The 24,013-nt window shown below is 43.9% G+C and overlaps 1 protein-coding gene across 1 annotated transcript in view; it reads left to right on the top strand.

The window, feature by feature from the left end:
* Positions 1–24,013, top strand: part of LOC141113286 (protein-glutamine gamma-glutamyltransferase E-like) — a 78,191-nt gene that overhangs the window by 24,134 nt on the left and 30,044 nt on the right. The window contains exons 5-7 of the mRNA XM_073606319.1: positions 1,656–1,784; positions 7,090–7,267; positions 16,794–16,923. Of these exons, the coding sequence (XP_073462420.1) occupies positions 1,656–1,784; positions 7,090–7,267; positions 16,794–16,923 (437 nt within the window). The remainder of the gene's footprint in view (positions 1–1,655; positions 1,785–7,089; positions 7,268–16,793; positions 16,924–24,013) is intronic.

Below are 24,013 nucleotides of genomic sequence, written 5' to 3'. Positions count from 1 at the left end.
TTTATTTAATTTAGCCATTTTGTTTTTATTAAAGTTTAGCCAAATCACATAGCGTGAATCGACCACAGGCTTTAGAAGATCCTATTCGTTAAATGTGCTTGGTTCCTTTCATGAAAAAGAACAGTGTTCATTTTCAGAGTGGTTTCAGGGTGGGGGAGTGCTATTCTTTAGCAATTGTCTATTTCGCAACTGTAAAAATGTGTAGCAGTAATTTGAAGGTGTGCTTGTTTATTCCGGGTGGCTTAAAGTGATTGTAAAAGAAAACATTTTGTTAAAAAAAAACAAAAAAAGTCATACTTACCTGCTCTGTGCAGTGGTTTTGCACAAAGCAGCCCCGATCATGTTCTTCTCGGGTCCCCCACTGACGCTCTGGGCCCTTCCCCTTGCCAAGTGCCCCTATAGCAAGCCGGTTGCTGTGGTGATACTCATGCATGCTCGCTCCCGAGCTGGCTGTCTGCGTCCATAAGACACATACAGCGTGGCTCACTGGCTTTGATTGACAGCAGCGGGAGCCAATGGGAGAGACATGGGAAAGCCTCGGGTCTCATGCACATCACTGGATCAAGATTGAGCTTAGGTAAGTTTTAAGGGGGCTGAGGGGGGAGCTGTAGACTTTAATCTGGGACCAAAAAGTGGTGAGCGCTGGGACACTGACACAAGTGTTATAATAAAACACTCTAGGGGGGCAAGGAAATGATTTTGTTGTTGGTTTCTACTGCCTGTACATTTGTGGAGCATGATTAAGTGGTGTCCCAAATTTGGACGGATGCATTATAAGGTTTTAAAGTAAAAGATGTGTGTGCGGAATGGATAACCAATATTAACCAATTAGTAATCATTGTTCATTGTTTTTGTACATTGTGAAAAACTTTAAAACAAATGTATTTTGGACCTAAATTTTGTAATCAGTCATTTTTATCCAGTAGCAGGTATAGGTGATTCAATCCTGGTGATAGCTAGCATAGCTTGGGAGTCCTTACACCCAAATTAAAATTTCAACTTCACCTAGAAAGTCAGAATTTAACCCTTACTTTTTCTTCCTCTCTAATGGCCCAGTACTATGATAGGTGGCCTAAATGACTAATAGAAATACAGGAGGTGGAAGGGACAAGCCAAAGACAATGTGTAAAGTCAGAATTTACATAGTGGTGTCTCCCTGGTTTTAAGACTTCCAGGATACTTTAAGGTTCCATGCACACTGGCATAAAAAATGTTGCTTCTACAGGAGTTTTGTGTTCTGCCTGTAGAAGCAACTCAATGTTATTCTATGTGTCCATGCACATTAGAATGTTTACAGGCATATTTTGAGATTGTTTAGAGGCAGGAAAAAAAAACCCTTCTCAGTCGCGTTTCTCATTGGAGCTCATTGGCAGAAAGACCATAAAATTCTCCTAAACTCGTCTAAACTTTGTACAAAAAATGCTCTATATGAGCGTTTTTTACTCCAAAGAGAACAGACGTTTTTTTTAAGCCCAGTGTGCATGGAGCCTGAGACAAAAGACAAAAGACTACCTGCCTGCATACACCAGGACATGCGATGAGCTTGTTTATGACAAATAGGACCACTACAGATACTCTTTAAGGTGAAATCCAATCTATGGGTCCTTAGAATTTTCATTCTCCATAAAGCTAATTTTCCTGATATTATGTTTTAGTATGAAGATGGAATTTTGGAGACATGTCTACAAATGTTAAACAGAAGTTTAAACTATAAGGAAGATAAGACCCTGGACGCTTCAAAACGATGTGACCCTGCTTATGTGGGTAGAGTGCTCAGCGCAATGGTACGTTTCCATATAATGAAACTAAAGATTTGCTATAAACAATGCTTGAACAGCTCTCAGATGCTGGCATTTTAAAGTTTAAGTCATAATGGGTTAAATGCAACAATTAGGAGCTACATCCAACATTTTTTCATCCTTGGACATTTTCTGACCTTGTGATATCTTCTGACTCTTACCATGCTGGTGATACTCTGCCAGTTTCCTGCTGTACTAAGGTGATTATCTACTGCCATTCCCACCTTTCAAAGGGCTGGTCATTCACAGACACTCTTTTAGTTCACTATATTTGTCTTACAGTCAGTCTGGACCCCAGACAAACAACTAAATACACAGATGAAATAGATAAATATGTGGGGATTTTCCTGCCAAAGAATTTGTATTTCTGTCTATCTAAGCCTGACAGTTACACAGTTCTGCCACAGAGCACAGTCCCTCCTGGCAGAGAAGAGGATCTGATCTTCCTTTGCTGCAGTTTACTTACAGGTCTCTTCTCCCCTATCCTGTGACAGTGAAAAGACAAGAAAAAGACTGATGAGCTTATCTGTCTGTCACTCTGTACTCTCCTCCTATAAATATGCTCTTTGGTCTGCAGCAGAACTGATAGGCACTTGGGGGTGGATCCCCCCCCCCCCCCCCCAGGCTCTACTGTACAGGGACTGATATCAGGTCAAATTTAGGTATTACTTGCATTAAACAAACATATATTTTAAGTTGTAGTAATTCCTCCTGCACTAAACAAGGATCTCGTTCTGGGTAGCAATACAAGGTTAATGACATCCCCTGATCGGTTTGCATATTGCAGTGCGAACTGTCAATTCGGACATTATTATACAGGATTTATATAGCGCCAACAGTTTACGCAGCGCTTTACAACTTGAGGGTAGACAGTACAAATACAATATACTTTAATACAGTAGGAATCAGAGGGCCCTGCTCCTTAGAGCTTACAATCTGAGAGAGAAGGTCAAAAGATACAAGAGGTAGTAACTGTGGTGGATGTGCTGGTGGAGAAAATAAATGTACAGTTGTTAGGTGGGGGTCATATAGGCTTCTCTGAAGAGAAGGGTTTTCAGGGATTGTCTAAAATCAAGCAGACCAGGAGCTAGTCGGACAGATTGGGGTAGGGAGTTCCAGAGGATGGGAGAGGCTCGGGAGTCCTGGAGGCGAGCTTGGGAGGAGTTGATGAGGGAACTAGAGAGCATCAGGTCTTGGGAAGAATGAAGGGAATGAGTAGGTTGGTGTTTTGAGACTAGGTTAGTGATGTAGTGGATGGCTTTGTAAGTTGTTGTTACAATTCTGAATTTAATTTGTTGGGTGAGTGGAAGCCAGTGGAGGGATGGACAGAGAGGGGTAGCAGACATGGAGCGGTTGGTAAGGTTGATGAGCCTGGCAGCAGCATTCATGATGGACTGAAGGTGGGATAGCCTATGTAAAGGTATTCCCGTGAGGAGGGAGTTGCAGTGGTCAAGACAGGAGATGACCAGGGAGTGAACTAGGAGTTTTGTAGTGTCATTGGTTAGGAAGGGGCGTATTTTGGAGATGTTGCAGAGGTTAAGATGGCAAGATTTGGAAAGCGTTTGGATGTGGGGCCGAAAGGATAGTTCAGAGTCCAGGGTTACACCTAGAACCTTGGCATGCAGGGACGGGCTAATAGTAGTGCTATTGATTTTGCCAGAGAGATCAGGGGCAGAGGCACGTGGGGGAGGAAAAATCATGAGCTCAGTTTTGGATAGATTGAGTTTGAGGAAGTGGTGTGACATCCAGGCTGATATGTCTGTTAGTAAATTAGTGATACGTGAGACCGAAGAAGTGAGCTGAGGGGTAGAGAGATTCATTTGGGTGTCGTCAGCATAGAGATGGTATTGGTAGCCATGGGAGGCTTTTACCTGACCCATGAGATCCGATTCTGGTGCGGACTAAAAAAAAGGGTCCTGCATGACTTTGGTCCAAATGCGATGCAAATTCAATCTGTATGGATGAATTCGCATCTCACAAATATTGCATGTGATTTGCACTGCAGTGCAGTGCGAATCACATGCACTGTCGCACAGCGCACCAGTGTGAACCCAGCCTTAAAGAAAATCCAAAATGTTCTGGATCATGTTACACGAAAAGCTGGTCAGTATACTGAAAGACAGATCTGCTAGGTTTGATTGTGTTTGGGACCCTTGGCTTAAATACCTCCAACCTTTGGACACTTGAAGAGTGCGGATGGGGGCAGTGGACTTTCTGATGGACCTCTTGGGCATTTTTCCCTTACCTCCCCCTTTACCTTTTTTCTTTTTTTCTTTCTTCCCTTTTTCTTTTCTAGTTTAGACTTCTATGGTTTCCATAATTACTAATTGATATGGAGAACTTGGAAGCGATTGTGACCCACGTCAGGTGGGTAATGGAAGTGCTGAGCTATTTTGTCCCCTGTGTGGGCTTTCTGAGCACCCTTAGGGTGGTTTATCTCTGTGTGACAGACAAGTTTTCATGTTTAATTATTGATTAAAGAAAAAATTTATATCCGCGCTTGGAACTGAGCACCAGCAGCTGTACGCTATAACCCAGATACCAGGCCCACAAATTATATATAAATAAAGTGCAGTGCTAAAACAAATAAAGTGGAATACTGTGCAATCAAACAATATGTATAATCAATAAAACATTCAAAAAAGGAGACCATAATAAGTCTCAAAGCACATCTATAAAGTATTATAATAAATGTAAATAAAGTGCAATCCTGTGCAGACAAAACTCATGTATAGCAAATATCAAACTAAAGTCCATTAAGAAAATACCATGGAAGAATCCTTGTTAGAAGTGAAGATCAAACACCCATCACCAGAACTAAAATGGAGGCTTACCAGAAAGCCAGCTACCCCCCTTATTCAGGGAGGTCAAACAGCACTTACCGTATTTATCGGCGTATAACACGCGCCGGCGTATAACACGCACCCCAAGTTTAGGAGAGAATTTTAAGGAAAAAAACTTTTAGGAGGGAAGTTTAAGGAAAAGAAACTTACATTAAAATGCCCATCAATGCAGCCTCATCAGTGTTCATCTGCAGCCTTTTCAGTGTAATTGCAGCCTTTTCAGTGTCAGTGCAGCCTTGTCAGTGCAGCTTTGCCCCAGTGCAGCCTTGTCAGTGCAGCTTTGCCCCAGTGCAGCCTTGTCAATGCAGCCTTGTCCCCAGTGCAGCCTTGTCAGTGCAGCCTTGTCCCCAGTGCAGCCTTGTCAATGCAGCCCTGTCCCCAGTGCAGCCTTATTAATGCAGCCTTGTCCCCAGTGCAGCCTTATCAATGCAGCCTTATCCCCAGTGCAGCCTTATCAATGCAGCCTTGTCCCCAGTGCAGCCTTGTCCCCAGTGCAGCCTAGTGTCCATGCCTTCTGCCGCTGCCGCCGCCGCCGCCATACACATAGAAGTAGTTTTAAATATGGCGCCGCGGAGTTCGGAGAGACTCGGCGCCGGCGGAAGTGAACGAACGCCGCCGAGATACACATAGCCGAGGGTTCTCGGCTCTTTCCGGCGCCGCTCACAGTCCCGCCCAGTCCCGCCCTATGATGGACATAACACAGGTCCAATGGCGGGACTGGGCGTGACAGTGAGCGGCGCCGGAAAGAGCCGAATACACCCGACTATGTGTATCTCGGCTCTGTGATTTCGGCGGCGCTCGTTCAGCACCGCCGAGTCCTTCCGAAGTCCGCGGCGCCATATTTGAAACTACTCGCTATGTAAATGTCGGCGGCGATCGCCGACATTCACATAGCGATAGCGGGGATCGGCGTATAACACGCACCCACGACTTTCCCCTGATTTTAAGGGGAAAAAAGTGCGTGTTATACGCCGATAAATACGGTAATCAGATCTCTGATCCACTGGAGGGAAGCCCGGATATCAACTCTAATGGCCACAGATGGTGTATACCGGAAGGCTTGCAATAAACCAGGAAACAGTATCAGAAGACCATCAATGGAACTAGATGTCAGAGTGTATATAAAATATAAAACTCCATATAGTCTGATACTATATCAATATCCAATTTATTAAAATCATAGTGCACTTACATTAAAATAGTGAAAATAAGCATGTAAACATGTCAGATCCGATCAGTTTCCCTCAAGAAAAATGGCCAATCAGCAATCGTGCATGCGCAGTAGCGCGTGTACGTGACTCCTCCCTGCGCATGCACGGTTTCTGATCGCCCATTTCTCATGAGAGCGATAAGACCAAATGTAACACACCTGCTCCCCATTCACACCTGAGACCTTGTAACACCGAGTCACATGACACCGGGGGAGGGAAAATGGCTAATTGGGCACATTTTCACTTAGGGGTGTACTTACTTTTGTTGCCAGTGGTTTAGACAATAATGGCTATGTGTTGAGTTATTTTGAGGGGACAGCAAATTTAAACTTATACAACCTGTACACTCACTACTTTACATTGTAGCAAAGTGTCATTTCTTCAGTGTTGTCACATGAAAAGATGTCACAAAAATGTGAGGGGTGTACTCACTTTTGTGAGACACTGTATAATTGCTGTCACTATTTCAAATCAATTAATTGAGCCCGGGTTCACACCTATGCGAATTAGATGTGCGTTTCCCCACATCTAATTCGCATAGTAGGAGAATGTGACTGGCTCCCTATGGAGCCGGTTCACATATCTCCGGGGCGGCTGCGGAGCGCACTGCACAGAAACGCTGAGCGTCTTTGGCTCCATTTCAGAGCCGAAATTCAGGCATAGAATCGGCCCTGATTCGTCCCTGAAACGGGGAACAGGGATGCACAGAGCTGTGATTTTTTGATTTTGTTGGTGCAATATCTTGCATGATTTAAGTTTACAGGATCAAAATATATTTTAGACACCCGGATTGTTTCTTACCCATTTACAAACTCGAGTCATCTTTTGGTACCATTGTTGAAACAACACAATTGGGAATATGCAAATGTAAAATGACCCTGTTAATAGTCCTTTTCAATGAGAATCAGTCAGAGTTCCGCTTTCTTTAAAAAAAAAAAAATAACAAGAATTCTGATTGATTGCCAAGGGAAACAAATCCAGCAATAATGCGTATTTTAATTTCTCCAAATTGATTGTATCAGTCACAGTATTAGAAGTTGCGTTGAACAAGCCTAAATTGGGCTACAGGCCCAAGATGTCACCTTGCCAACTCATATGCTTGTCACAGTTGTGTCATTGCTACTCTAGGTCTGTTCAATACAATCGTGGAACTATCAATGCAATGCAACCCAGAAGCACTAAATTACAGTTTTAGTTTCCAGGCATAAATCAAATTTTAATGTCTTCCTTTTCCAGATAAATAGCTTTGATGATAAGGGTGTTCTGGAAGGAAACTGGGATACTCGGTTCTCAGGTGGTGTTGATCCTTCAAACTGGAATGGAAGTGTTGAGATTCTTACCATGTGGCGTAGACGAGGATATAAGCCAGTTAAATACGGGCAATGCTGGGTATTCGCTGGAGTCTTATGTACAGGTAACTTATAAACAAAAGTGAGATCTATGAATATATGGCTCAATATGGACTTGACATCTTCTCATTGTTAATATTAATGAAGGCAAATGAAAAAAAAAATGGTAGTATACATCACAGCAATCAGCCAATAGGTTTTTAAAATGTATGTAGAGTGGTTAGCATAACGTTTCATAATTCATATTCATTTATAATTTATGGATCTGATTTTAATAGTTCCATATAAGCTATATACATCAGGGTACTATTTATTCCACTGACACCAAAGATGGAGCACTTTTCATCACACTGACACCATAGATGGGGATTATTCTATATATATATATTATACCTAATACAAATGATGGAGCACTATTCCTCCTACTAATATCAATTATGGGGCACTATTCCTCTCACTAATACCAAGGATGGGGCACTATTCCTTCCACTGACACCAATGATGAATCACTATTCCTTCCATTAATACCAATGATGGGGCACTGTTTCTTCTACTGATACCAACGATGGGGCACTATTCTTCCCACTGATACCAATTATGGGGCTCTATTCCTCCTCCTACACCTCACAAGCATTATGTAATTTTTTTAACCCCTGCTAACCACCAAGTTTGGGGCATTTTCTACCCCTACTGGCCCTCCTAAAGTCTGAAGTAAACTGGTAATTTGCTTAAAAAGTTTGGAGACCTCTGCTATACCAAGACTTCAGCTACGCATGTAGCATGTCCTTAATCTCTCACCATCTTCAGGAGTGGTCAGCAGTCTCTGACAATCCTCTGTAGCACTGCGCCACCCCCCCTGGGTACGTTAGGAGCTCCATTTGACATTCCCTATAGCTAGTAAGTTAGCCCCCAATTTAAAATACAATACACACTTATACGATAAGCCAATACTGTCTTTTATCTTTTCAAAATTCATTCCTTTATTTAGTATTATCCAAAGGATATAATCTATCACACCCATTTAGTCAGGGCCTAATTTTGGGGGAATCACTCACACATAGAATGTGATGCATTAAAGGATTATATATCGATCATGAGCAGGCTTTTTAGTAGAACAGATCAACCAGTCTTTGGCACTAGATACAACAGTACAGTGAATAATCAGCCTCAGCATATATCAAAACACGTTGCCAGAGGACAGCTTCAGTTCCTTGGCAGAATACCAGAGGAACGATTTCAGAAATCTGCACTAGCTCCTTGCTACCTGACCAGCCACCATCAGAGTACCGATGAAGAAGCCTTCCCTGAGCTCTCCCTTCTCATCTGGACCTTCTCCTTACATTGGACACTGCCAGTGCCAACCCTGTCCAACCATTCACTAAAAGCACACTAAAGTGACATGCATTTCCCTGTTTAAAAGGTTCCCTCACCCAAGAGGGCTTGGGAGTTCTGGAGCTGGCAACACAATGGGCCCATTGTGTCCCCAGCTGTAGCTATCTAAGGTGATAAAAAGTAATTTGTCTTAATCTTTGGAAGACATGGATTTAGTTGCATGATCCTCCAAGGTCATAGTTTGATTGTTTCAGTGTATATATATATATATATATATATATATATATATATATATATAGTGATGGCCCCATGGGGTTGCTAGGTGTTACAGCATCCACACATTTCACCCTGCTGCCAGACATCCATTAGACACACCTCTCAGTCAATGAACAGTCTCTTGCTTGTTTTTGTTGTTTTATTAGGGGATTGAACTTGGCTGGGGAAAAGGGACATTGGAGGGATGCCCATAGGATGAATTGTACTTTGTAGAATAAAAGGGCTAACCCTAAACTTGACAGACTTTTACCTCGGAACACTTCTTCCAGCACACTTCCTCCAGCACGCTACTTCACTGTCCAATTTTAGTAATCCTGTCACACCATCAGAACATAACTGGGCCTTACTCTGCATAAGTCCCAGTGTCTTTACTTGATGGCCCTTTGTAGGCCGGGGTCTGCAGTACCCCTTTGTGGTAGCAACCGATTTACTTGGGAAGAATAAATGTAGATGGACTACTGATCCCAGCAAGTTCGACTTGCAAATCCTGCCTGCCCTACTGGCTGCAGTGACTTGACACAAACTCCCACAGTCTCTCCCTCTGGCTCTATATCCAGCTCCCCTGGCATGTCTCTTCCAGAGCTTTCCACTGTGCTTTCCACTCATGACTGCCCTGGATCCTTCCTGAATGACTTTACTCCGGACGTGCTGACCAACTGTCTCCTCCAGCTCCTGTTCCAGGACTCCTATCCATGACCGTGTAAGGAGAGGCTCCCTTCCAGCTCTCAAACTCCCCACCTGAGGTACACCCCCCCAGAAAGGGGGTTCCCCCAGACAGGACAGTCTAACACTCCATCATCCAGTTCACCCAGCCGACAACTCCTCCCCCAGTAGGCTGACCATGGATATATGTAGGAGGCCTGCCCCCTGCCAATCCTAGTTGGGGATTGGTCAGAGCTGCTCACATGCACCCCATGTCGCTCTCTGCGCTGCCCCTCTTCCAGTACATTCTCCCTGGATACAAAGGAGGCGCCGAAGAGCTGAAGTACATGTCAGTCACCTACTGCTATACTAAACCACTCCCCTGCCCCCAGAGCAAAACAAATAGGCCTAGCTCACAACATAGGCCTGCCTAAAGTTACCTGCCCTGGCAGCTTAGACAAAAACCTACGCTAGCAGCTACCTATCTAAGGTAGAGGGTGCTATATATATATATATATATATATATATACAGTCAGGTTCATAAATATTGGGACATCGACACAATTCTAATCTTTTTGGCTCTATACACCACCACAATGGATTTGAAATGAAACGAACAAGATGTACTTTAACTGCAGACTTTCAGCTTTAATTTGAGGGTATTTACATCCAAATCAGGTGAACCGTGTAGGAATTACAACAGTTTGTATATGTGCCTCCCACTTTTTAAGGGACCAAAAGTAATGGGACAATTGGCTGCTCAGCTGTTCCATGGCCAGGTGTGTGTTATTCCCTCATTATCCCATTTACAAGGAGCAGATAAAAGGTCCAGAGTTCATTTCAAGTGTGCTATTTGCATTTCGAATCTGTTGCTGTCAACTCTCAATATGAGATCCAAAGAGCTGTCACTATCAGTGAAGCAAGCCATCATTAGGCTGAAAAAACAAAACAAACCCATCAGAGAGATAGCAAAAACATTAGGTGTGGCCAAATCAACTGTTTGGAACATCCTTAAAAGGAAAGAACGCACCAGTGAGTTCAGCAACACCAAAAGACCTGGAAGACCACGGAAAACAACTGTGGTGGATGACCGAAGAATTCTTTCCCTGGTGAAGAAAACACCCTTCACAACAGTTGGCCAGATCAAGAACACTCTCCAGGAGGTAGGTATATGTGTATCAAAGTCAACAATCAAGAGGAGACTTCACCAGAGTGAATACAGAGGGTTCACCACAAGATGTAAACCATTGGTGAGCCTCAAAACAGGAAGGCCAGATTAGAGTTTGCCAAACAACATCTAAAAAAGCCTTCACAGTTCTGGAACAACATCGTATGGACAGATGAGACCAAGATCAACTTGTACCAGAGTGATGGGAAGAGAAGAGTATGGAGAAGGAAAGGAACTGCTCATGATCCAAAGCATACCCCCTCATCAGTGAAGCATGGTGGTGGTAGTGTCATGGCGTGGGCATGTATGGCTGCCAATGGAACTGGTTCTCTTGTATTTATTGATGATGTGACTGCTGACAAAAGCAGCAGGATGAATTCTGAAGTGTTTCGGGCAATATTATCTGCTCATATTCAGCAAAATGCTTCAGAACTCATTGGACGGCGCTTCACAGTGCAGATGGACAATGACCCGAAGCATACTGTGAAAGCAACCAAAGACTTTTTTAAGGGAAATAAGTGGAATGTTATGCAATGGCCAAGTCAATCACCTGACCTGAATCCGATTGAGCATGCATTTCACTTGCTGAAGACAAAACTGAAGGGAAAATGCCCCAAGAACAAGCAGGAACTGAAGACATTTGCAGTAGAGGCCTGGCAGAGCATCACCAGGGATGAAACCCAGCGTCTGGTGATGTCTATGCGTTCCAGACTTCAGGCTGTAATTGACTGCAAAGGATTTGCAACCAAGTATTAAAAAGTGAAAGTTTGATGGGTGATTGTTAATCTGTCCCATTACTTTTGGTCCCTTAAAAAGTGGGAGGCACATATATAAAACTGTTGCAATTCCTACACCGTTCACCTGATTTGGATGTAAATACCCTCAAATTAAAGCTGAAAGTCTGCAGTTAAAGCATTTCAAATCCATTGTGGTGGTGTATAGAGCCAAAAAGATTAGAAGTGTGTCGATGTGACGTCCCAATATTTATGGACCTGACTATATATATATATATATATATATATATATATATATATATATATATATATATGTAGTAAACCTTGGAAGTAAGAGCCCGAAACAAAGAAATAAAAGGGCAAGCAGCAAAGCAGGAAAAGGGCAGGTCTGGCAGTTTAAGATATTGTGAAGGATTAAAATGTACTGTATCTAAACCCATTGATAAAAATGATATATAGTGTAGGTTAGTAATCCTTAGGTGATAGCTGAATTCATTTTCTTTTTTCAGGCTTTTATTAATTTATTTTTCACCAGTGATCCTGCCAGTAACACACTTCATGCTCTCACAACGCATCACTGATGGGCACAGAATGGCCTCACTGATGGGCAAAAATTTGCATCACTGATGGGCACAAATTGGTGTCACTGATGGGAAAGGACTGGCATCCCTGCTGGGCACTGTTGGGGCTGCCCTGATTATCTGTACAGGTCTACCCTGTGAAGAGATGCCGCTGATCGTCTCTCCTCTCCTCACACACAGTGTGAGGCAAGGAGAGCCGATTGCAGGTATTTGCGTGTTTACATGTGAACGGGTCCTGCGTGGCTCCAAACGTTGCACTTGTCATTGTGATGTGATCTATCTGCAATTAAAACCTTTGGTCGACAACTGAAGATTCATGGTGTGCTAATGAATATGTACATGAACACATGGGTGAAGAGCCACGTCATCGGCTCCTTACTGAGATCAGGGTCATGCCTTGTCCCATGGACACAGCGTGCTCGCGATCGTCACCCTGCGCGCCCCCGCGGGCGTGCAATCGTAGTGAGACCAAAAGGGGATCCCGCCCGTTGTCATTTGTCTATACGGTGGGCAGGAGGCGGTTAAAGAGAAATATAATGGGGGAAAAGTGCATTGATCAAAAAGATGTACTGAATGTGTTTTTTTCACACACATACACTTGGGGGTGTATTTCTTGAAAAAACGGAGAGCAATTCACATTGTGAAACTGCATGTGTATTCGTCTGTGGGAATGGAGTCAACATGTTCTTTGTTCGTACAGAATAGAGAGAAACAGGAAAATACTGAATTATGGCCACTAGAAGGAGCTGATGATAAAAAAAAAATAAAAAAATAATAATTCTATCTCTTCTAGTGGCCATACTACTGTTTTTTTTCCTGAACCACTTTTTATGAATGAATAACATTCAACTTTAAAAGAAAATATCCTAATAACAATCGATTTTGCCCCCATTTGAACATGCACATGCAGTTCAAGAAGACAAATAGCACTACAAAGTATATATTAATACATCTCTTAAAGTTGAGGCAAAACAAATCCAGAAATCCAGTCAAGGCCTGGAGCCAAAGGATGATCATGACATGAGAATCAGAGTGCCAAAGTAGACCAGGCAATTTCTGGAAAAAAATGTGCTCAGAGCAGAAATGTTGTTTTGGTTGTTTGTGGTATTAAAGTCAGAACAAGGTTTGCTTCTTCTTCAAGGGCTTATATGTCACACTTTGCAAAACTTTATCACCCATGGTTAGCATTTGGCTGAAGCAATTTATTATCAATCAACTGTGTTTACTCTTATTAAATCATAATGACAACAGAAACTACCCAAATGACCCTGATAAAAAGTTTACATACCCTGGTGTTTTTGGCCTGATACCATGCACACAAGTTGACACAAAGGGGTTTGAATGGCTATTAAAGGTAACCATCCTCACTGTGATCTGTTTTCTTGTAATTAGTCTGTGTGTCTAAAAGGTCAATGCATTTCTGGACTCCTGACAGACCCTTGCATCTTTCATCCAGTGCTGCACTGACGTTTCTGGATTCTGAGTCATGGGGAAAACAAAAAAAAGTCAAAGGATCTGCGGGAAAAGGTAGTTGAACTGTATAAAACAGGAAAGGGATATAAAAAGATATCCAAGGAATTGAGAATGCCAATCAGCAGTAATCAAACCATGGGCGTTCACAGACCTTTTCTCGGGGGGGGGCATTATTTTAAGGTCACCCATGCTCCGCCCTTTTTCGACTGTCATTATCATGGTCAGAGACTACAGACATATTACAGATACACCCAGATACATTGCACCCCCCATACACACAGATTACACACAGATACAATACACCCCCATACACCAAGATACATTGCACCCCATACACCCAGATACATTACACCCCAATACACCCAGATACATTACACCCCCATACACCCAGATACATTACACCTCCATACACACAGATACATTACACCCCGATACACACAGATACATTACACCACCATACACCCAGATACATTACACCCCCATACACCCAGATGCATTACACCCCCATACACCCAGATGCATTACACCCCCATACACCCAGATGCATTACACCCCCATACACACAGATACATTACACCCAATACACACAGATACATTACACCCCCATACACACAGATACATTAGACCCCCATACATTACACACACAATCATTAGTATGGAGAACGCCCCTCCAATCAATTTCTTTATTGCAAGCTTCAGATGACATTAGAGAAAATTAAATGGATTACTAACCCCAGAAAAGGCTGATGGATGGCTCCACATGCCAAGCAGCTCAAATGAGGCTGGGGCCCCATGCAGTGGGTGTTCTATCTAGAAGGGAGCGCTGGGCCTCTCACACATGTCCAGGCAGAGCACACACTGCCGGCAGTCTGAGCCGAGGAGGAGGAGAGGAGGGGAGATAAATCATTAGTAATCTGGTTGGGCTGAGCATTAGCAAACGCTGTCCAGGCAGCAGGTGAAAGGTAACAGGCAAGCAGCGGGAGAGCTTTGTTTTCCCTGCCTCTGGCCACGCTGCCTCCCCTCAGCTCAGGGGCTGCAAACACCATCACTCCCTGCCACTCCATGTTGCTTATGTGACTCCCGGCCCCCCCCGACTGATTGTGCGTACTTGCCTATAGGTAGCACCAGTCCTGCTGGGGGGGGGGGGGGCACTTGACCCCCTTGCCCTTACCTGCGGACGCTCATGAATCAAACTTTAATCAAGAGGTGGAAAATGAGGGGTTCTGTTGAAACCAAACCACGGTCAGGTAGACCAACTAAAACTGCCAGGAAAATTGTTTGGGATGCAAAGAAAAACCCACAAATAACTTCAGGTGAAATACAGGACTCTCTGAAAACATGTGGTGTGGCTGTTTCAAGATGCACAATAAGGAGGCACTTGAAGAAAGATGGGATGCATGGTCGAGTTGCCAGAATAAAGCCATTATAACGCAGATGCCAAAAAGTATCCCGCTTACAATACTCCTAACAGCACAGAGACAAGCCTCAAACCTTCTGGCACAAAGTAATTTGGAGTGATGAGACCAAAATTAAGCTTTTTGGCCACAACCATAAACGCTTCATTTGGAGAGAAATCAGCAAGGCATGATGAAAGGTTACACCATTCCTACTGTGAAACACGGAGGTGGATCGCTGATGTTTTGGGGATGTGTGAGCTACATAGGCACAGGAAATTTGGTCAAAATTGAAGGCAATGAATGCAGTACGTAATAAAAAAATACTGGAGGAACATTTGCATTCATCAGCCAGGAAGCTGCGCATGGGACGTACTTGGACATTCCAACATGACAATGATCCAAAATACAAGGCCAAGTCGACCTGTCATTGGCTACAGCAGAATAATGTGAAGGCTCTGGAGTGGCCATCTCAGTCAAAGAGAAAAGGAAAACAAGGGCGCACCAGTCTTGTGCATTATCCTTTGGATGTATTTTATTAAAAGTAGATAAAAGGAAAACTACTAACAAACATCTATAGAAATCTTGCAATGTAAATAGTCTCCGAATGACAGCAATAGGTCTAGGACAAATGATGAACTCCAGAGGTCACGGAGGAGATAACAGGGACCACTTTTAATAAAATACATCCAAAGGATAATGCACAAGACTGGTGCGCCCTTGTTTTCCTTTTCTCTTTGACTATTAGGCTACCTCTATCCTTGAGGGCAGCAAGGCCTGTGACATTTATTATCAAGATACATAGACTGTTTGGTTATCCACTCGTGCACAGGAGCATTTGTTTTCTGCTATCAAAGTGGCCATCTCAGTCTCCTGACCTCAATATCATTGAGCCACTCTGGGGAGATCTCAAACATGCAGTTCATGCAAGACAGCCCAAGAATTTCCAGGAACTGGAGGCTTTTTGCCAAGAGGAATGGGCAGCTTTACTATCTGAAAAGATAAAGAGCCTCATCCACAATTACCACAAAAGACTTCAAGCTGTCATTGATGTTAAAGGGGGCAATACACGGTATTAAGAACTGGAGTATGTAAACTTTTGATCAGGGTCATTTGGCTAGTTTCTGTTGCCATTATGATTTAAAAAGAGTAAACACAGTTGATTGATAATAAATGGCTTCAGCCAAACACTAACCATGAGTGAAAGAAATGTTTTTGTGTTGTCATTCATATTCTCTGAAAAATGGCCATGAAATCATAAATTCTGCCAGGGTATGTAAACTTATGAGCACAACTGTACATAAGAGTATTAGGCTTAACCCTTCAGATTCCTTGATAAATCAAACACTAATATTTTCTCTTATAATGTCATGGTGAAAATTCATTTTTGCTGTGACCTGCTTTCCAGTTCCCAGCCAAGTAGCCTTTCTTTTGCCAGGCACGTATTTAAAGAGGAACTGCAGTCTGCTCACATAATTTGTAATAAAAACATCTTTGCCATTCTGAAGCTTCCCTCCAACCACTTTGCATATTATTTTTTATATACTGTGATTCTGTACTTGCCAAATATGCTGCAGAAATCTCCCTCCACTGAGTCTGGCTGCATCCATTTTAACTGTTGGCAGCTGAAGCTACTGCCTGTTCACTTCCTGAATTTACATAGACACACAGAGGCACACCTCCAGCTCTGCAGCTCGCATTGGTCCTCTTATGACTCACCCCCTCCCTTCCTGGCAAACTCTCATGAGAGTGAGAGAGAGAGCTGTGCATGATGTCATAAACCTAGGCTTTTTACCAGACAGGAAGCAGGAAGTAGGCTGTATAAGGTATTTACTGGCAGAAAAAAATGTTTTACTACCCAAAATTAAAACAACAAGGGCAGAAGATTTAATAGATGGAAAGATGAAAAAATGACTGAAGTTACGCTGTAAGGGTTTGATCTGTATACCTTGATACAATTATGACATGTGACTTTCTATCACAATTTCCAGCACTCCGAAGTCTGGGAATTCCAACCAGAGTGATTACAAACTTCGTTTCAGCTCATGACAAGGATTCCAATTTGAGTATTGACAGCATATACAGCAGTTCTGGCAGATCGATGGGTAAAGACAGTCTGTGGTATGATATTGTTCTTTTTATGTTTGGTAACATTAGATTGTAATATACTGCATAAAGCACTGCTTATATCTAAGGAAATTTAAACAAACCTCAATACAGGACACTAACACCCCCTTCCTGCACAGGCCATTTTTCAGCTTTTAGCGCTGTCACGCTTTGAATGACAATTGCGCAGTCATGCTAAACTATAACCATGTGAAATTGTTATCATTTTCTTTACACAAATAGAGATTTCTTTTGGTAGTATTTAATCACTCCTGGGTTTTTTATTTTTTCCTAAAAAAAAAAATAGACCAAAAAAAAATTTTTTTTCTTAGTTTCTGTAAGTAAATTTGCACTGATGGGAATGAAGAGGCGGCACTTATGGGTACTGATTAGGTGGCACTGGTGAGGAGGCACAAATATGCCGCACTTATGGGCACTGATAGGTGGCACTGATATGTGGCACTGATAGGTGGCACTGGTGGGCACTAGGCACAGATAGGCAGCACTGGTGGGCACAGATAGGCAGCACTAATGGGCACAGATAGGCAGCACGGATAGGCGGCACTGATGGGCGGCACTGATGGGCACTGATGGGCATTAATGGGTGGCATTGATGGGCAGCAGTGATGAGCATCAATGGGCAGTAGTGATGGGCATTGATGGGCAGCACTTATAGCCAGCACTGACTGGCATCACTAATGGCAACTGATTGCTGGCACTTGTGGGCACTGATTGCAGGCACTTGTGGGCACAGATTGGCGGCAATTGTGGGCACTGGTTGGCACTGATTGCTGGCAGTGGTGGGCAATACTGCTGGCACTGGTGGGCACTTAATTGTAATCAGGGCACTGATCATCAGTGCCATGATTACAAACCTAGCTGTCCCCTGTGAGGAGATGCCACTGATTGGCTCTCCTCACACTCTGTCAGTGTGAGGCGAGGAGCGCCGATTACCGGCATCTCCGTGTTTACATGAGACCGGCTGTGATTGGACACAGCCGATCACATGGTTAAAGAGCTGCGGCCGCGGCTTTTTACACAGATCGGGGTCACGCCATATCCTAGCAACAAGGCACGGTTGAGCGGTCGTTCTGGGAGGCCGTCATATAACATCCACCCAGAACGAGAGCCGCACCGCCCAGCCATCATTATTTTCTCATTTTCATTAGCACAACATATCCTCACTTCCTGTCCTGTTTCCAATAGTTTTACCAATCTGGAAGTAAAGGAAAATCTGCAATAGCAGCACATAGAGAATTAAAAAATCTGACAGTAGTTCTAGCTTTCCCATACAGTACTAAAGAAATGCATTCAAATTTCTGTACTGCACTAACCTCTGTTCACCAGAGCTCCTGATGGTGGAGATGGGTTTTGCTGCGTGGTAATACCAGTCCGCAGCATCGCCCCCCGAGGAGGTGAACAAGCCGGGGTCCAGTAGCAGATATAGTTGGTAGGGATGAAGCAGAAGCGTAGTCAGTAAACAAGCCTAAGGTCGGTAACAAGTGATCACAGGTTGGGATCAAGCAGAAGCGTAGTTATGGAACAAGCCAAAGGTAGGTACCGAGTGATAGCGGAGACACAGATGGCAGCAGGAGTGACAAGAGTAAGATATTGGCTGGAGACAGCACAATAATCTATCAAACAGGAAATGCAAGGGCATGGCTTAAAGTGTTACTAAACACAGGGCCCTGCATTCACTATACCTGGTCTCCCATAGTACACAGAACACAGAAATGCAATTATTTTAGTAAATATAACATGCTAAATACCTTTTCTCATCAGTAGTATATAGCAGTCTTGTGACTTCTATAAGTGTCTGGCCAAGCACTGGTTAAAGCTTGTAGGAGGAGTTTTTATTCTCCTCTGACTGTCCTATGAAGCTCCAAGACCCCTGACCCTCTGTCTGGACAGTGCCGATTGGCCCTGTAAAGATCACATGCACCCTCCCAAGAAAATAAAAAAATCTCTAGCAATACATACCAAACTGAGCATGTGCAGAGTGCCCTTAAGGCTCTGTACTATCAGGTGATGAATTGGTAACAGTGGAAGAAGGGGAGGATCAGAGAAGACAGAATCAAACAGCCTTTTTACACAATGCACAGGATTAACCCCTTAGGTTCCACATTGAGTATAACAAATATGCCTTACTGCATATACAGACTTATTTTACTTTTGTGGGTTTAGTATTGCCCTGTACACACGGTCGGATTTTCCGACGGAAAAAGTGCGATCGGATTGTGTTGTCGGAAATTCCGATCGTGTGTGGGCTCCAATGGACTTTTTCCGTCGGAATTTCCGACACACAAAGTTTGAGAGCTTGCTATATAATTTTCCGACAACAAAATCCCATCGGTTAAATTTCGATCGTGTGTAGACAAATCCGACACACAAAGTGCCACGCATGCTCAGAATAAATTAAGAGACGAAAGCTATTGACTACTGCCCCGTTTATTGTCCCGACCTACGTGTTTTACGTCACCGCGTCACAGAATGATCGGATTTTCCGATAACTTTGTGCGAGCTTGTGTATGCAAGACAAGTTTGAGCCAACATCCGTCGGAGAAAATCCATGGAGATTGTTGTCAGAATGTCCGATCAATGTCTGATCGTGTGTCCAGGGTATTACACTTTAAATAGGAAGTTTGTGAGAGGAGCAAAGGGTTCAAGGTTCAAGAGAAACACACGATCATTGTCTAGGGAGCTGTCCAGCATCTCAGGTGGCTCAGCAAGAAGAGACATTGCCAGATCCAGCAGAGATCGCAGGCTTAGCCCGGGTTCTGACAGTAGGAGTCACACTGGTCTAAAGTTAATGGGCATCTAGGTTGTAGCTTTCCTAAGCTCTGAATGTTATTAGTTTCAACATTTGTTAGGCTTCCCCTAAGCTCAGAACATATTTTGCTTATGCCTGGTGCTGGGGGTGTACTCCAGTAGACAGAGTAATATAATATGACTTACAAATAATTATTTCACCTTGGCAAATCACTGAGAGATTATTGCCAGTGATGTGGGCTGGGGATCAAGATAAATATTAGGGGAGCCCTTCTGAAAGGATCTTTGCCTCCCAGGCAGTGGCGTAGCGTGGGTTGTCAGCGCCTGGGGCAAGGCAAGTAATTTGTGGACTTTTAGCACTCCCCGAGTCCTGTCCCTTCCCTTCCTACAATAGTACTAACCAATCTGATTCCTATACTGACCACTACACTCTACTGTCCACTACACTGACCACTATACTACACTGACTACTATACTGTCCACTACACTATACTGCTCACTACACTGACCGCTATACTGTCCACTACACTATACTGCCCACTATACTGCCCACTACACTATACTGCCCACTATACTGCCCACTACACTATACTGACCACTATACTGTCCACTACACTATACTGCCCACTACACTGACCACTATACTGTCCACTACACTATACTGTCCACTACACTGACCACTATACTGTCCACTACACTATACTACACTATACTGACCTCTATACTGTTCACTACACTATCCACTATACTGACCACTACACTGTCCACTATACTGTCCACTACACTGACCACTATATTGTCCACTATACTATACTGTCCACTATACTATACTGTCCGCTATACTTACCACTACACTATACTGCCCACTACACTATACTGACCACTATACTGTCCACTACACTATACTGCCCACTACACTGACCACTATACTGTCCACTACACTATACTGCCCACTACACTGGCCACTATACTGTCCACTACACTATACTGCCCACTATACTGACCACTATACTGCCCACTACACTATACTGCCCACTACACTGACCGCTATACTGCCCACTACACTATACTGTCCACTATACTGTCCACTACACTATACTGTCCACTACACTGACCACTATACTGTCCACTACACTATACACTACACTATACTGCCCACTACACTATACTGCCCACTACACTACACTGACCACTATACTATCCACTACACTATACTGTCCACTACACTGACCACTGTACTATACGGTCCACTATACTGCACTGACTACTTTACTGTCCACTACACTATCCTACCTACAGTATTTCTATACTGACCACTACACTGCATGACTCTAGCTCCTCTTCTACTCACTCTCTCTCTGGTTGGCTGCTCCCTCTTCCCAGACTGTGTCCCCCCCCGGGCCAGCAACACGACTCTCATCGCGAGGGAGTCTCACCTTTTCTTCTTTGCTTTCCATCGGTCTGGAGGGGAGCAGGAGGAGGAGACAGCGGCGGCTCACAATCTTGAATTTTCGTGTCCCCCGCGCTCCGCCATGTTCAGTCTCCGGCGCCTTGTGATTGGGTGTATGGGGTCATGTGCGGCGGCGGGGCTGGCCTGTTAACGATCGCGCTTGCTCCTGGAGTCCCGCCTCCGCACATGACCCCATTTACCCAATCACAGGGTGCCGAAGACTGAACATGTGCAGAGGCGGGACTCCAGGATGTACCGCGATCATGGACAGGCCAGCCGCGCCGCCGCACATGACCCCATACGGCCAATCACAGGGCGCTGGAGACTGAACATGGTGGCCATAGCGTGGGGACACAGGGCAGTGAATTTAGGAGGAGGCAGCCAGCATTGCGCCCCCCTAAATGTTGCGCCCGGGGCAACGGCCCCCTCCGCACCCCCCACGCTACGCCACTGCTCCCAGGCTTTGTCTGGATAGGAGGTTCACTGTAAGTAGTCTTTTTTGCCTCTCAGGCCTGCTGCCAGGGGAGAGTTCATCAACTTTAAAATCCAGTCCCAGAGAATGGCAAATGGGCTTATAGTAGGGTCCAAAAGATGGGACGGGAACTCAGCAGTTCCTGAGGAAGTCATTGCTACAACCCCTCAGCTTTATACTAGAAAGAATACAAGCCTTTATGTAAAAGTCCCTCAACTTCTGTAAGGATTCAGAAGCAGAAGAAAAACTGAATGTTCTCCTTTGTGAACATTTCTCAATGCATTGACATTGTTTAGTAGCTCTGATTCAGGAAAACAATTTAAGCCCTGTGATTTATTGCAAAAAGAATGCAGTAGAACAGGTTGGCAATGACACATCATGCTCACATATTAGGCACCAGATGGCAAAAGATGAGGTATTTTCTTACTATCCTATCTTACATGAACAAGCAGGGAGGCATTACTTCCCTACCTTCTGTACAAGTGCCCCAATACAAAAACCATATAGTCTCCCCAAATGCTACAGTATGTAGTGTGAGGCTCCAGATGATTGAATTTAAATTTGATGGATTTTTAGATAGGCCCTTACATTGCATATCTGTTAAAATGCTTAAAGTCTAAGTTTATTTTAAAAAAAATGTTACAAAAAAAATAAGCACATAGGAATTTATTTACATTCATTGCAACATGTCCCTTGTGCTACTGGCTACAGATTTTTTTAAATTTTGCATCTTCAGATCCCCCACCAGTGCAATATTCTGGTGCCACACGGGTTAATAAAACCGAGGGACCATATGCTCTAATCAAGAATGCCAACTATGCCTGACCATAGGCGTGCGCACAGGATGTGCCAGGTGTGGGCACACCCTAATCACCCCGTGTAATGCAGATTCCCCCTGTTTGGACCTATGATATTTCACCAAAGTCTCCTAATGAGGCTCCTAAACATATTGTAAAAAAAAAAAAAAAAGTAAAAATAATAAAAAACAAAATAATAAAAATGAAAAAAAACACTGACATCATCCACTGCCCTACTGACACCAACCTCTACTTTACTGACACCGATCTCTACCCTACTGACACCGTCCACTGCTCTACTTACACCGTCAGTATATATACACATGCACACACACGCATATGTGTTTGAGCTTTGGGGTGCACACCCTAATGCAATAGGCTTTGCACACCTATGTGCCCGACCTTTCCTACCCCTCCTCCATTCATAGAAGTTGTATTATAACTTCTAGGAATGAAATCCATCTATGAATAGAGGAGGCTGTCCTTTCATTGACCCACCCCATCCCTGATTCATATATAGTATTTCATAGAAGCTATAGTACAACTTCCTTGAATAGAGGAGGAGGCGGAATGGATGGGCATAGTCAGCAGTGTTAATGGGTGCATATGACAGGTCCCTCAGCAATGCTATCCCCTGTGGTACCAGATGATTACGGCGGCGGGGGATTGGAGGAGGAAGATTTCAGAGGCAGCACAAGGGACACATAACATTGACTTTAAGTGATATCCCGTGTGCTGATTTTTTTTAAAAACGCTTTTTGACTAAGTTTAGGCTTTAAAATATACAACCAGCCAAAACCTTTTAAATTCGTTTTGAAGGAAGAGTTAGCACCTCCCATTGAATTGTTACTGTTATCTGGGGCTCCATTAGGGAGCTATCCTGTCACTTACCTGGTCGGAGGCTGAAATGCAGAGAGGGCTCCCCTTGTGGCTAAGTGCAGTATACCCCTGAAGATGGTACAGAAGGTGCAGTGCCCAAAGAATCACAGGTTGCCGGATGGGTTCTGAAGAGTAGGACCGATGGTCACCTAATGTATGCTGGATGCAGCAGGATACACAGCTGGGCAGGAGTTTCTTAGAGAACCTCAGCAGTACATGGCAGCAGTGCACACAGAAGACGGTAGTGAAAGTCAGGCGGATCCATCAGAAGCAAAGGCATGTAGCAGAGAAGGAACTAGCCGAGTTCATACACAGGAAGGCAAGCCAGGAATAAATAGCAAAGCCTGTAATGCAAGCCGGGAGCATTCACTGGAGACAGCAGCAGAGTCGGTAGAACAAGCCAGGGGGTCAAAGCCAGGAGAGCAGATCATATAGGTCAGGAGCAAGGAATTCCAAGGGTAAATGCTCAGGGCTCAGGAACACAGGAAGGTTGATGACAATCCAGCAATGTGATGGACTCAGAAACAGTCTTATATAGGCCATTGCGTATGTGCATTCGCCAATTCACTCCGTTGCGCAAGCGCGTTCGTCCATTCGCGCCGTTGAGCATTTGCGTGCCCCTGTTCAATCTTCTTGTGCCAATGCATTTCCAGTATTGCCAATGTTGCCAGTTGTTCTACGGCCATTTCCCTGATATATCCTGTTATTTCATGTCCTGTTGATTTAGGAAGCAAGGGT

The sequence above is a fragment of the Aquarana catesbeiana genome, linkage group LG12, assembly GCF_042186555.1.
Source record: "Aquarana catesbeiana isolate 2022-GZ linkage group LG12, ASM4218655v1, whole genome shotgun sequence".
NCBI lineage: Eukaryota > Metazoa > Chordata > Amphibia > Anura > Ranidae > Aquarana > Aquarana catesbeiana.
The sequence above is the reverse complement of the archived record's forward strand: the minus strand, read 5'-3'. Positions and strand labels throughout refer to the sequence as shown.